At 35.4% G+C, this 16,556-nt stretch overlaps 1 protein-coding gene across 1 annotated transcript in view; it reads left to right on the top strand.

The window, feature by feature from the left end:
* Positions 1–16,556, top strand: part of NAALADL2 (N-acetylated alpha-linked acidic dipeptidase like 2) — an 801,118-nt gene that overhangs the window by 144,949 nt on the left and 639,613 nt on the right. The window contains 2 exon segments of the mRNA XM_060297515.1: positions 3,462–3,735; positions 16,376–16,495. Of these exon segments, the coding sequence (XP_060153498.1) occupies positions 3,462–3,735; positions 16,376–16,495 (394 nt within the window).

Genomic DNA, 16,556 nt, shown 5'->3' with positions numbered 1-16,556 from the left:
TACTTTAAGAAAAAAGAAAGATCTCAAATATGCAATCTAACTTTACGCCTGAAGAAAGTAGAAAGAGAACAAACTAAGCCCAAAGTTAGCAGAAAGATGGGAATAACAAAGATCAGTAAATAACAGAAATCGATGAAATAGAGACCAGAAAAGCAATGGAAAAGATCAATGAAACTGAGCTGTATTTTTGAAAAGATAAACAACATCAACAAACCTTTAGCTAGACTAAGAAAAAAGAAGACTCAAATAAAATCTGAGATAAAGAAGGAGACATTACAACTGCCACCACAGAAATACAAAGGAACTTAAGAGACTACTATGAACAAATATCAGCCAACAAATTGGAAGCCTAGAATAAAGGATAAAATCCTTCAGAATAAATTTAACCAAGGAGGTGAAAGACCTGTACACTGAAAACTTTAAGACATTGATGAAAAAAATTAAGACAAATCAATGGAAAGATATCTCATGTTCTTATTTGAAGAACTAATATTGTTAAAATGTCCACACTACCCAAAGCAATCTTCAGATTCAATGTAATCCCTATCAAAATTCCAGTGGCATTTCTAAAATCTATATGGAACCACAAAAGACATTGAATAGCCAATGCAATCTTGAGAAAAAAAGAACAAAGCTGGACACATCACACTTGTTGATTTCAAACTATATTACAAAGCTATAGTGATCAAAAGATTATTTTGTCATCCAAACACATCAATGATCTGTTTGATCAAAAATGATCAATGAAACAAATTAATCATAGAAAATAGGTCAATGGAACAGAATAGTGAGCCCAGAAATAAACCCAATATATATGGTCAATTAATTTTTGACCAAGGAGGCAAGAACACAATGGGGAAAGAACAGTGTCTTCAATAAATTGTGTAAGGAAAACAATGTACACATGCAAAAGAAACCCCTATCTTACTCCATCATAAATATTAACTTGAAATGGATTAAGGACTTAAATGTAAGACCCGAAACTGCAATACTCCTAAAAAAGAATACTTCTTGACATTGGTCTTGGCAATTTTTTTTGCCAAGGAAATGATTAAAAAAATAAAAAGGCAATCTATGGAATAGGAGAAAATACCCAATGTATAGCTAATAAGGGGATAATATATATTATATATAAGAAATATATATATATATAAGATATATATATAATATATATATATAAGAAATATAAATATATAAGAAACTCACACAATTCATTAGCAGAAAAAGAAAAAAAAAACAGTTAAAAACTGGGCAGAGGACCTTAATATTTCTCCAAAGAAGATACAGAGATGACCAATAGATACATGAAAGGTTCTCAACATCATCAGGGAATACAAAGCAAAACCACAATGAAATATCACCTCACACCTGTTAGGAGATCTGTCAAAAAGACTAGATAGCAAATGCTGGTGAGGGTGTGAAGAAAAGGTAAAATTGTACACTGCTGGTGGGAATGTAAACTGGTAGAGCCATTATGGAAAATAGTATAGAGGTTCCTCAAAAAATTAAATCTAGAACTACCACAATTTAGCTGTACTACTTCTGTGTATATATCCAAAGAAAATGAAGTCAGTATCTAAAAGAGATATCTGCACTGCCATGTTTATTGCAGCATTATTCACAATAGCCAAAGTATGAAAACAACCTAAGTGTTCACGGACAGATGAATGGATAAAGAAAAGTGGTGTGTATATACAATATACACATTTAATAATATTATTCGGCCTTAAAAAAGGAGATCATGCCATTAGCGACAATGTAGATGAATTCAGAGAACACTGTGATAAGTGCGATAAGCCAGACCAAGAAAGCCAGAGACTGCATCATATCACTTACATGTTGAATCTTAAAAAAAGTCAAACTCTTGGAAACAGGGTAGAATCATAGTTGTCAGGGACTGGCCGCTGAGGGAAATGGGGAGATGTTGGTCAAAGAATAGAAGCCTTCAGTTATAAGATGAATAAGTTCTGAGAATCTAACATATAGCATGGTGACTATAGTTAACAATACTGTATTGTATTCTTGAATTTTGCCAAGAGAGTAGATCTTAAGTGGTCTCAGCACACACAGGCACACGACTAAGTAACAAAGGTGAGTTGATGGATGTGTTCATTTGATTGTGATAATAATTTCACACCATACATGTATATTAAATCATCATGTTGTACACTTTAAATATATACAATTTCGTTTGTCAATTATACCTCAAAAAGCCTCCCCACCAAAAAAAGAAAAAAAAAATACAAGGCTGACCAGTATTTTTCAGAATAAAAAGTAGAATTCTTCCCATAAGTTTTTCCATAAAATTTACATGACACTGATGATTGGTTAAATTAGATATTGTTTTAAAAAAGAATAGAAATAATCTTAAAAAGATAGAAAACAATTGGTAAATTGTCATCGCACCTTCCTGTATACACCAGCTTTTAAGCTGTGTCAACAGACCTTCTTTCTCCAGTAATGCTTTCCTATACCATCCTATGTATTTTTTTCTATTGTGCCTGTTTCTTATTCTTTTTTCAAATATGTTTCATTGAGGGTTCTTGAATAAACAGGGTCCTAAAATAAGGATGTGTGAGAAAAATAATTTGATGGGCAAAAATGACAACTATAGTAAAATTTCCACTTAGGTATTAGTTTGGATAGCAATAAAATGCTTATAGGAAGATTTTTTTGCCGAAAAAAGAGCTGGTTCCTTTGCATTCTAGCCCAAAACAAAGCAAAACTTTATTAAATTTTTATTTTTTAATTTCCCATATCTCATGCTTTTCTAGGTTCTATGCATTTTTTAAACAGAGCTTGTCTGGTTTCTAGGATGTCCTAAGCAAAAATAGTGTCATTATGGGTTATGGAACAAGTATAGGAATAAATATATAGACTACACAGCAAGCACACACAAAAATTAACTTCATATTGGTTTGACAATCTGTGGTTCGTTTTGCCACAATATACTGATTTTATTGCATATCATTATGTTCATAGCATCATGTAATTTGGCATGTAACTTGTATCAGAAGAGTTCCCTCTGAATCATTTTTTAAATACCAATATCTGTGTATTAATCACATAGCTTTATATGTAATCATATTAACTACAGTGCAGAACTGTCTCAACCAACATGACCCCTAGGTTTGGAGCCGAGTTTTAAATAGATTATGTTGTTGTCAATAGAAGGATCAGAAGTAATAAAAGAGCTAGTTGGTATTAATTCTTCTCTTCTCTGTAGCCCATAGAACTTTATTAGTTCTTAATTTGAGTTTAATTCATTCTGCTTTGATTTTCTATAATTTCTGTAAAGCTCATCACCTCTACCAAATTGTGAGTTTCTTGTGTAGCGTCCTGTCTCACGCATCTTTCACATCCCACATCTATTAATAATGGTTCGTATACTGAATCACCACAACTTGAAAGAATAAAGATTTCCTTTTTTTTTTAGAATATACCTTTTAAATTTCTTTCAGAAATTTGGTACAACTGTACAAAAGTGAAAACGACATAGAAATTTCAAAGAAGATTAAGACTCAGTGGACTTCTTTGGGCCTAGAAGACGTACAGTTTGTAAATTACTCTGTGCTGCTGAACCTGCCAGGCCCTTCTCCCAGCTCAGTGACTCTAAGCAGCAGTGGCCAGTGCTTTCATCCTAATGGCCAGCCTTGCAGCGAAGAAGCCAGACAACATGGCAGCCAAGATCCGCTCTACTCATATGCAGCCTATTCTGCCAGTGGAACTCTCAAGGTAATATGACAATTTGTCTCTGTCATTTACAGTGAAATGAAATTAGAAAACAACAGCTTTCATCTAAATTGAACTAACTGGCAAGAAGCAACATACCAAAATAACCAGTAAATATTCTCAGTGTGGAGGTGCCAGGAAAGGGGAAGGAAGATTTGAATTGCCTGACCCTTTTCTTGTCATATTTTGAAAGTGAAAACATGTTAGAAGAATTTAATTTAAAAGTGTTGAGTGTGTGACTGAGTCATTCACAGTTTGCTTAATCCTTACAATGTGAGTTCATTTCGTTCTTTGGTTCTGAAGAGGCAAATTTTAATAGATCAATGTGGACAGAAAGAATAGAAATGGAAGCAGTTGTGTTTTGAAATTGTGTATGCACACAAGAAATGAAGTGGAAAATTGATGTGATTACTCACACATTTAAGATTTGACATACATTGTGTCTGCTTTATGATGGAAAATATAAACAAGGGACGAGGTGTGAATTATTGCTTTAGTCTTTCTGGGTTAGCTGGTTTTTTTGATGTGGTGGTTTTTTGGCATTGTGGTTAAGTGCACAGCTTCTAGAGCCACGTGGACTAGTCTCAAATCTCAGTTGCCCAATTACCACTGTTAATTAAGCATATAGGGCTGAGTTTTCTCATCTCTGTAATGGGGATAATAATAGTTCCAGCTTCATAAGCTTGTTATGAGAATTAAATTAATATATGTAAATCTTGGAGGATAGAGCTTAGCCTATGGTAAGGACAAGAGAGCAGTTAGAAACCATAGCATTTAATTGGTCACTAGTTTCCTTTATATAGGCAACTTTTCCATCTCCATGTAAGAGTCCCATTTGAACAAACACATTCAGTTTTTTTAAGAAAACTATTGATTTCTTCTATAGATTTTATATGAATGAAATGCTGTTTCTGATTGTTGATTATTGGCACAGATTTTTAAGAATCCAGCTTATTATTAACTGTGATTAAGATGATTAATTTAAATCACTTAAAATTACATTGCAGAAATAGATGCTTGTTCCCAATTTAAAAAAAATTTTTTTTGGGTGCGGCATGAGGAGAAGCAGCTAACCACTGCTTTGGCATTGTTCTTGTTCTGTGTTGTAACATTCTCTGATATTTAGCAGAACCGCATATAACCAGCACCACCTTGAAAGCCTTTTTATTAATTAAAAGTTAACATAATATTAAATGTCCTAGTGTAGGACTCATGATTTGACTTGATACACTATGTCTGATAGGCAATAATGGAAAAGTACTTGCGTACTAATGGAAATAGAGGGAGGCCGCCAGCATTCTTTCTTTGGTTCAGAAACTTTGGTCCCAAGTCGAGATTCTAAAGTTACCCCACATATTTTAGACTCCCAACCCTACATAAGCCCTACACATTTCCAGGCTCCTCTTTATCCTGGTTGATTCAAGTACAGCACAGTCATCTCCTTCCTTAAACAAAAGCATGTCCAAAACACAGAACAAGAACAAAACCCCAGAAGCTTGAGTGGATCCTTGGAATCACCCCCATCTATTTTCTTTCCAGTTTCCTCTGGCAAACATCCATTATTCCTGGACTGAGGTGATATGGAAAAGCCGTGGAACTATAGCTTGTGTCTCAGTTGCCTTAGTGTGTACCTCTTTAATAATTGCCTGGGCACATTGGATTTTTTTTTTTGTATTCCTGTGTAACCATATCTCTGTGGGATTTTCACACATTTATCTTATCAGTTATAAGTGTTTAAATTTTCTGTTTGTTTCATATAAAAGAAAACCAAGGTCTACTATAGAATCATGGAAGTAGTTAAGTATCTGCAAAGTCATAAGTCATGGAACTCTAGCATTAACTTGGTAGGAGTGTAAATTGGTGCAGCCACTATGGAAAACAGTATGGAGGTTCCTCCAAAAACTAAAAACAGAATTACCACATGACTGAGCAATTCCACTTCTGGGTATATATTTGAAGAAAACAAAAACACTAACTCAAAAAAATACACCCACCCCAATGTTCATAGCAGTGTAATTTTTTACACACACACAGGCGCCCACACACACACACACACAGGCGCCCACACACAATGGAATATTACTCAGCCATAAAAAATGAAAATTTGCCATTTGAAGCAACATGGATGGACCTGGAGGATATTATGCTTAGTGAAATGTCAGCCAGAGAAAGGAAAATACTCTATTTTATCACTTATGTGTGGAATCTAAAAAATAAAGTGAATGAATATAACAAAATAAAAAGAGACTCACAGATATAGACAACAAACTAGTGGTTACCAGTGAGGAGAGGGAAGGCGAAGGGCAAGATAGGAGATTAAGAAATACAAATTACTATGTATAAAGTAAATAAGCTACAAAGATATATTGTACAGCACAGGGAATATAGCCAATATTTTATAATAACTTTAAATGGAGTATAATCTATAAAAATATTGAATCCCTATGTTGCATACCTGGAACCAATATAATATTATAAATTAACTATATTTGAATTAAAAAATACCATTTTCAATAAAGAAGTGGTGAAAAAGATTTTAAATAATATAGCTATTAAAAGGGAGAAATAAAGTTAGCTATAGATGTAGAAGTGTATTCTATGTGTGAAATATTAGGCCTAGATAGAAGGGAATAATGTTAAAGGAACTAAAATGCAATTATAGATAAAACAAACACTTTGTATTTGAAGAACATAATTTAAGAAATTAACCGTGCAAATTAGATGACAACACTGGCAGTAAGTATTTTTAGAATTATGTTAATAATTCAAATCTGTTACACTAAGTACATAATAATTTAAAGATTTATATAAATAAAGGACATAATGTGATATTGACTTTTTAAACTTTTACTATATTAGTATTATAATTTTCAAAAGCAAAGCAATTTCTTGGTGACTATTTTATATGCATATAGAATACTTGCATATATTTTATATACATGTTTTAGATAGGTGTATTACTGAAACTCGCATATTCTAATTAATAGGACACTGGTGAATTTTCTATGTCTCTTCAGACTATTTCCCAATTCAAATCAAGCTTGAGAGGTTGCTGCTGATGACTCAGGCATACCGACTTTTTGATTTTGAATACACTGTATTTGCATGAATTTCTATCAGGCAGTGCCATTAACAAGTTCTTAAATTATTCCAGTCTAACTGCCAGCAAAGCTCCCCGCTACTTTTGCTTTTGACAAGGTTATTTGTAGAAGAGCCATGCCCTTTTACTTTGAAGAGCTGTCATGTCCATTCATCATATGACCGTTTTGTATAAGCTTCCAATTTTTGCTTTCTGCTAACAGTCTAAACAGCATTTGTGATATCTGAGATCTACTTCGAAAACCTACTTAGTGCCAGCATGATGGATGGTGTACTTTGCAACATTTTGTAATTCATTGTGCACTGGAAAGGTGACATTGTTTACCCCATCATAATGACAGGTGGGTCAGTAAAATGGTCCTAAGGAGAGTTCTCCTGTCAGATGCAAAATACATATTAAAATGGATACATAAATAATTTAGCATGAATGAGGTTAGCTTCAGGGAATAAACAGTGATTTATATTTTTATTAAAGGGAAATATCAACTATAATATCATCATAATGTTAAAGACATTGATAGTGCTGGCAATGTCCAGTCAGTTTTATAAATAGAATATATGGCTTTATGTAATTCCTGTGCAGTTATTTCTTTTGTCCTTTGTGAAACCAGTGCAGGTACAGAAGAGTAAAGGGAACAATTAGTATTTAATACAGGTTGGTCAGATTGGGTCTACCATGTTCTTACTTTGAATAAGGGATTTGTTTTTATTCCAGTACATTTTATAAATGTTGAAGTTTTCTTTCTGTTAAGCATTATTTTGTATCGGGAAGACAAGTCAAATAATGCAGTTTTATGAAGAAACATTTTCAACAACTCATTAGCTGTGCATGAAATATTGTTGCCAACACACTTCTCACTATCCCATTCCTCAGAAAGCATAGTTCAGGAGCCCAGACTAGCAACCTTCCTTACCAGTTGCACATCTGTCGATTGGTTGCTTCAATTCTCTAAGCCTCAAAAGTCCTTATCTGTATAAGGGGAATAGTAATAGTACCTCAAATGATTGTTGTGAGGAAGAAATGATAGAAACCATGTCAAGGGCTCAGAACTTAGAAGCACTCAATAAATGTTAGCTATTGTTATTAGTAGTCGGTATAAAGTAGATGCATTTAAATGGGAGAAACTAAGAAAATATCAGAACTATATATCATAAAATTTGGAGTACAAATGTTTACCACATTGTCTGAATACAGTCTTCCTGTCTTCTATTTAACATGACAAATATTAATCATTAGGGAGGAAAATGCCTTAAGTATGAATACATAATAAAATAAATATAATTCCCTGATATATAATATAATTTTTCATTTAAAACTGAAAGCTCAGATAAATGAAGTATTTTATTTTTGAATGCAGAATGGCAAAGCATGTCAGGTTGGGCCTGAAGAGCGTTGCTTGTCTTTGTTTTGTGAAATTTCATGACATAGTTTAACACATGAAATCTGAACACTGCATCAAATATTTTGTCAAAAAGTCTTAAAGAGAAAATAATCGCTGCATGGAATCTTTGGATAACTTGTAATCAGATGTCTATTTTCTCACAGCTAGGAAGACTTTGTCTTCCTCTTTTATTCCTCTTTTATTTTTAATATTCTCAAACAAAGGCAACTTATCAGTGTTATGGCAGAAGGCAAAGCTATATGTATTTAGCTCTGAATGCTTCCTGTTACAGATAAAAATATCGGAAAGCTAAAGGAATAGAATGAAATTGTATTATTGTCTGGGTATGAAGATGAGGCTACTGTCTCACAAATAAAGAAATGTGAGCTTCGAGCAGTTTTTCAATGCTGAAAAGGATTTTGCATTTTATTTGTCTCTCCTCTTTTGTGGAATCCATCTTTTGGTCAATGGTGCACAATGTGAGATGAATGGCTTTGAACAAAGTTGTATGTAAGTGATTCATTTAAAAAAAATCTACATAAAATCCCTTGGTTTAATATAACCTTCTGTTTCTGATTTCACGAGCTCTGTGCAGTAACTGAGTTAACAAAATAATTTCAAAGTTGGCTGCTTTTTTTGTTTTTTCAAGATAGTCCATGGGATTAGTTTCCACATATTTAAGGTATATATTTTTCCTGGATTTAAAATTTCATAGATAGAAGCATTTACAAATAAAAAAGTAATATATCACAACATAGTGTCCATAGTGAAATATTTGTTAGGGAGGTTACATCTTATTCCCGGGAAAGAATAAAAGCCTATTATACGAAATAAAAGTTTACAACAAAGATAGTTGAATTCACCTAAACAGTTAAAGTACAATGGACTATTTTTCTCCCTCTTCATTAGAAGAAATATAGCATTTTGAGTGAGAAAGTGTTTGACTAGAGATTTCTTTTTTCTTTTTTTTTTTTAATTTATTAATTTATTTATATTTGGCTGTGTTGGGTCTTCGTTACTGTGCGAGGGCTTTCTCTAGTTGCAGCAAGTGGGGGCCACTCTTCATCGCGGTGCGCAGCCCTCTCACTGTCGCGGCCTCTCTTGTTGCGGAACACAGGCTCCAGACGCGCGGGCTCAGTAGTTGTGGCTCACGGGCCCAGTTGCTCCGCGGCATGTGGGATCTAACCAGACCAGGGCTCGAACCCGTGTCCCCTGCATTGGCAGGCAGATTCTCAACCACTGCTCCATCAGAGAAGCCCCTTGACTACAGATTTCTAATTTGACTAAAGTTATTTCTAAAGATTCTGAATCACCATAATTGTTGTTTGACAGAAAATTCTAGGTCAGGATTTTTAGTTTTAATATAAGTTAAAGCATACCACTTACAATGTTTTGATAACATAACTTTCTTAGCAGATTTAATATATAGTTTAATTTTCATAAAATGCCAGTATACAGTTTACAAATAAGATTTACCTCATTTCATTGGATGCTGCAAATTCAGTCTTTTCAGAACTAGAGAGATCTGTGCAAAAGTTGATCCTTAGGTTTATGCACTATTTCAGTACATTAATATAGTTGATTTTAAAGGAAGCAGAATTCTATCATATTACTTTCATGGTCTCCAGGAAGAATTCTCTTGAATGAATTTGCAACTCCTTCAATATCCTTACCTTAATAAGTTGAGTATCATTTATTAAATAAAGTACCCTTTGATTATTAATCTGTTTTTCCTTGTATTTTAATTTGATACTGAAAGATTGACTGATATAGAATTTAGCCTGCTGGCTGTCACTAATGTAACAAGAAACACTCAACATTTAGCAAGTATATACTGAGTGCCCTTTTTTATGCCGATCACAGGAGCAAAATTATCCATAAGAAAGTTTTGGACACTGCCCACATGTAGCTGGCAGTCTAATAGGGGAAACTTGCTATTAGGTAAGCAATTACACAACTGCATGGTGCCATCCTGCTATGAAAACTAGCAAGTTACCTAAATATTCTAGACTCCATTTCCTCATCTGTATAGTGGTCAGAAATATCGAGAAATATGAATGTTCTGAAGATTGACTGAAAACAACTGATGTAATCTCCATGGTAAAATGGCTAGTACAGAGGACATAAATGGTTAAGTACTGATTTTCTTTTTCCTTTTTTATCATAACAGCCCTGTCCAATTTAACCCTTCTTATAATACACACGTGCGTGCATGTGATCTCTCCCTCTCTCTCTTTCTTCCTCCCTCCCTCTCTCTTTCTCTCTCTCTCTTCCTCCCTCCCTCTCTCCCTCTAAAGTTCTGTATTCAAATTCCAGTTTTCCAACAGCTGGGGTTCACTGTGAACCTCCTCTTGCCCTCATCTCTCTCTTGCCGTTACCCACCTCTTGCCCTGATCTACTTATGAATTTTTTCCACTTTGCCAAGACCTAGGCACATGCTTCAACCCACATCTCTAATGCGTATCTTTTTTTTTCTAAATTACCTAGAAAATCCTTAAATAGTGCATTTTTTTCTTCCCAACAATTTGTTTTCTTAATTTAGTATACATTCTTATCCCAGGTTTGCATTATTTTGCCTGTTGACTTTGGAGATTATTGATGTAAATATGGAAATAGAATCCTGACAGAACTTTGCTTCACTTTGGTTAAATTTCTATATTACAGTACTTTTTAACTTAATTTTCTCTCCTTTAGATGGATGTGCTTTATATGTTAGATTATAAAACATTTCACAAGTTGTTAAAAATGATTACTATATGCCAAGACAAGTGACTACTCTGGCTTATCTTTGTTTTTTCTGCTTTCAAAACATGGTCACTGTACACAAATAAAAGAAAATAAATTATTCACTGTGCCATTAAGCACTGCATTTAGTATATCATTGTAGCAAATATTTTTTCAGCATGTGTTTATAGTACAGTAATAAAACGTGATAAAATTGACCAGCCATCCCTTTATCTGACCTTTTACATTGAAGACAGCAGAATGGATTGTGTGAGTTCAGTTGGGATATACTAGTTTAGCACACTTGCTGGTGTCCCTTCTGATCGGTTGGGAGTCTATTTTAACTGATTAGTTCTTCTGCTGTTCTAGTAATTAAATATTTTAAATAACTAAATATTATTTAAATTATTAATAGCTTTTTAATACTAAAATACTTACTATTTTATATATCTGGATGCTTATGCCAACCCCATCTTAACTGGTCTTTATTAGCTAGAATACTAGTTTGAGAAGGAGTTTGAAAGGATTGATTAGTGATGTCTGCCACAAGGGTGGGAGGAAGCAGCATTGGCTTTCGTGTTTTAATACATTGTGGTTTTCATAATAAGGTCTATGATGGAAAGCCCTTCAGTGAACTTGAAAAAAAGAACTAAGAAAGTACTAACAGTCTTTGAATTTTGAACTCTTCATCATTACTAATATACTATTTTTTTAGAAAGGATAACAGTAAACATGGGAGATTATTCTGATTTTACAAGTTTTTAATAAACATAAGCACTTTAATTTGAAGAATATTCAAAAGCTAGGTTACATAAAGTAGTAGTAAGTTTCTAAAGTAAAATTTGTATTTAGATGAATAGTACTTCTGATAACCCTGTATTTTGTCAGTATGAGAAATGCTTGGGTTTACCATTTCTGACTTTGAGTAGAAAATTACTGTTTTAGTCAAAGCAGGCTTTTCAAATATTCTGTACATTCAGAATCTCTCTTAGAGAAAACTGGGAGGATTCAGAGTGATTGATTTGGTTGAAAATGTCAAGTCTGAAAAATTTCAAGGCATACATCATTTCATAAGCATGAATAATTTTTGCTACCTCAGGTAGAAGAGAAACATGGCCCTGGATCATTCCTCAATGTTGAACCCAGGCCACCAGCAGGTGGAGGGCCCCAGAAACACTTCTCTGACCTGGCTACTTTCCGTGATTGTTCTATTAATTTTAGTTAGCTTACTACAGAAAATAACAATTCTATTCAGTTCTCTTGTTTATTCTCTTCTGTTGCTTCTTCTCAGAATAGTCTCTCCACTTTTCCATAGAACATTTGGTGCTCTAGAATGTCACTTTTTAATGTTTTGATTTTTAGTCATTGCTAATTATTTGGTTTATGATTCCTTCTAATCACATATTTTACAGTGGATAGAAGATAATTGTATTTTACTATTCATTTCTAAAGTGTACCAGTATCCTCTTAGCTGTTACTATGTGGCCCGTCTGTTGTCATGCCGATACTTTTTCTTTTTTAACAAAGTATAAATATTTGATTTTCTGTTACAATTGTTGTTTTTTAAGTTCTTTGTTCAAAAATTAACATATAGGGCTTCCCTGGTGGCACAGTGGTTGAGAGTCCGCCTGCCGATGCAGGGGACACGGGTTCGTGCCCCAGTCCTGGAAGAACCCACATGCCACGGAGCAGCTAGGCCTGTGAGCCATGGCCACTGAGCCTGCGCGTCTGGAGCCTGCGCTCCACAACGGGAGAGGCCACAACAGTGAGAGGCCTGTGTACCGCAAAAAAAAAAAAAAAAAAAATTAACATATAAAATTTAAATAAAAATTAATGTGTAGACTTTTTAATATTTCTCTGTGGTAAAAAAAATAAAACAGAGCTAGTTTCCTTTCACTCTGCAACTCTCATTTGCTCTTTCCTATGTGTCAGGAAGTCCTCTATGTGTTAGGGAAAAACTGGTACACATAGAGTAAATAGTTCAACAAGCACCTACATTCCTGTTCACTTGGCATTTCCCAAAGATGGCTCAGATGTGACTTAATCCTTGATATTTGGACATAAATTAAACATGGTATGCCAACTGGTAAGTGGATGGTTTTCTAGCGTGACAGAATACATGCAATAAAGAGAGGTTCATTGTAGCAACAAGAATGGTTGGAAAAAATGGCTTGACATTTTATCATATCATTGTATATTGATTTGTCTCAGAAAAATTCAATGTGCTTTCTTGCATCTGTGATTTTCAGTTTGCTTGAAGGTAAATATGAAAGACTTTTGGAAAGGACCTGGTTCAGAAGCATCCTTTGAAGACAACAGATAATTTTTATTATCACCTGTCAAACTGTCAGAACATTGAGACTTCTGTAAATATTGGCTTTTAATGCATAGCCTCAAAGTACATAAACCAAAATAAATTGATAAAATGATGCCTGTTTTGGGGAATATTTTTGTGGGATAAAATCCTCTTACATGTTAAAATGCATTGATCGTTTATATTTGCTATTTATAGAAGATGAGTTGGAGAGCTCTTTAATTGAAATTGCCATTTTTGATGTCATTTACAGAATTGGTATTTTAGTAACTGCCATATTTTTCTGGTATGTACACAAACAAAAAGTCATAGTCTGGCCTACACGCTCTCAGACCAGTATGATTTTCCCCCAAACTCTCCTAAATATGAAAAGTATGTTCATTAATATAACCAAATGTATAATATCTCTGTTTTAAGATGCTATCAGTGAGTCATATTTAGTAGATAGCTTAGAAAGTTGAAATGGAAAACATAAATTATCTCATTTTTACAATGTGATCATTAATATTATGTGACCATTTATTTAATAAACACTGGTCAGCCTTGTATTATTCTACAATTTTCCTGTCTTGCTAGTTGTTTGGCGTGTGTCGTCCAGCACTGGAGCTTGCTGGTTGTTGAGTGGAGGTGGGCCTTAGCACTGAGTTGGAGATCTCTGGTGGAACTCTTGCTGATTTTTATTACATGGGTCTCAGAGTTCTCTGGTGGTCCAATCTCCTGAACTCGGCTTTCCCACATCAAAGGCTCAGGCCTGGCATCTGGCCAGAGCACCAAGACCCTGTCAGCCACATGGCGCAGAAGAAAAAGAAGAAAAAAGAAAGGTAGAAAAAAATAAAATGAAATCAATAAAGTTATTAAAATAAAATATTTTTTAAAAGTATTAAAATAAAAATTTTTTAAAATAATAAAAAAAGAAAAAATAAGAAGAGAGCCACCAAATCAATAAACAAATACACCAATGATAACAAGCGCTAAAAAGTAAACTAAGATAAACATACAAATCAAAAACTGGTCAGTTGCGTACGGCCAACCCCATGTCTACAGTTGCTCCCAAAATCCACTGCCTCAATTTTGGGATGATTCGTTTTCCATTCAGGTGTTCCACAGATGCAGGTTACACCAAGTTGATTGCAGAGATTTTATCCACTGCTCCTGAGACTGCATGGAGAAATTTCCCTTTCTCTTCTGTTTTGCACAGCTCCTGAGTTTCAGCTTTGGATTTGGCCACACCTCTGTGTGTAGGTCACCTGAGGGACTCTGTTCTTTTCTCAGACAGGACGAGGTTAAAGTAGCAGCTGATTAGGGGGCTCTGGCTCACTTAGTCTGGGGGGAGGGAGGGATACAGCATGCGGAGCTAGCCTGCAGAGGCAGAGGCCGGCATGACGTTGCATCAGTCTGAGGCATGCCATGTGTTCTCCCAAGGAAGTTGTCCCTGGATCACGGGACCCTGGCAGTGGCGGGCTGCACAGGCTCCCGGGAGGGGAGGTGTGGACAGTGACCTGTGCTTGCACACAGGATTCTTGGTGGCTGCAGTAGCAGCCTTAGCGTTTCATGCCTGTCTCGTGTCTGTGCTGATAGCCGCAGCTCACGCCTGTCTCTGAAGCTTGTTTAGGCAGTGCTCTGAATCTCCTCTCCTCACGCATCCCATAACAATGGTTTCTTGCCTCTTTGGCCATTCCATACATTTTCCCAGACTCCCTCCTGGCCAGCTGTGGTGCACTAGCCCCTTTCAGGCAGTGTTCACTCAGCCAACCTCAGTCCTCTCCCTGGGGTCTGATCTCTTAAAGCCCAAGCCTCAGCTCCCAGCCCCCACCTGCCCTGGCGGGTGAGCAGACAAGCCTCTCAGGCTGGTGAGTGCTGGTCGGCACCCATTCTCTATGGAGGAATCTCTCTGCTTTGCCGTCTGCACCCCTCTTGCTGCACTCTCCACTGTGGCTCCAAAGATTCCCTACCCTGCCCAACCCCTCTCCCCACCAGTGAAGGGGCTTCCTAGTGTGTGGAAACTTTTCCTTCTTCACAGCTCCCTCCCAGAAGTGCCGGTCCTGTCCCTATTCTTCTGTCTCTGTTTTTCCTTTTTTTCTTTTTCCCTACCCAGGTACGTGGGGAGTTTCTTGCCTTTGGGGAAGGCTGAAGTCTTCTGCCAGCATTCAGTAGGTGTCCTGTAGTTGTTCCACATGTAGATGTATTTCTGATGTATTTGTGGGGAGGAAGGTGATCTCCACATCTTACTCCTCCGCCATCTTGAAGATCCTCCCTCCTGAAACAGCACATTTAGTATTATAATTTTATGACTGGAAAGCATAACAGCTATTATTTTAATAATAGAAATTCCAGAAAGTAAAGTCCAAAGGAATCCTCTTGGCTATAGGAGTATGCTGGATGGAACTCTCAGGGCAGTACGTTTCAAAGTGTGGGATGGGGTTCACCAAATCATAGGATTTCCAGTAAAATTTCCAGGAAGGCATACAATTTTTACATTAATAAAATGAGAATTTTAAAAATGAGAAATATTGATATGAAACATAACTCTAAGGGAGTAGTGGGAAATGTGACAGAAGTAGTTGTTTGGTGTTATATTCTAAAGTCTTGAATTTCACAGTGGTACAGGTGGCTGTATAGGTTGTATCCTGCATAACCCAGGGGGTTGTCATTCACAGCTGGATATATGCACATCCTGAACAGCTGTGCATTGTGAACTTTGTACTTAATTTGGATAACAGTAGAGAATCTTTGAGTTGTTTTCACATCTAAGAGTAGTATGATTGTTGTTGAACCTTAAGGAAATTAATTTTGCAGCATCTTGTAAAATGATTCAAATTCCAGAAACATGAATGTAAGAATATACCAAACTGGGTGGTCTGTTAGAGGCATAAACAGGGTTTGTAATTTGTTTAGAAGAGACTGCAAAGCAAAAATGAATCTAAACCTTTTTCTCAAGTGACTTCTCAAAGGAGAATTGTTGTACCCTGATAGAAATAGAAAGGTCATGATTGGGACAGGGTAAGAGAGAGATTAGTTCTCCTTTGAACATTTTGAATTACTATGAATGATTTTGTTATGCTAAATGGGCAATTTGCTGTAATGCTTCTGACAGGGCTTTATTTTTCTTTGTCTTCTCTTTCAGGCTGAAGTCATTGATGTGAGTTATGGAAATGCAGATGATTTAAATAGGATTAAAAAAATGAAAAATGTCACAAATCAGATTGCACTCCTGAAATTAGGAAAACTGCCACTACTTTATAAGGTTGGTCCAATGGCTGTTATTTGGTGGTAGGGTGAATATTTTGTTCAGTTGGGGTTACATG

This window comes from Globicephala melas, chromosome 4 (genome assembly GCF_963455315.2).
Source record: "Globicephala melas chromosome 4, mGloMel1.2, whole genome shotgun sequence".
Taxonomy (NCBI): Eukaryota; Metazoa; Chordata; class Mammalia; order Artiodactyla; family Delphinidae; genus Globicephala; species Globicephala melas.
The sequence above is the reverse complement of the archived record's forward strand: the minus strand, read 5'-3'. Positions and strand labels throughout refer to the sequence as shown.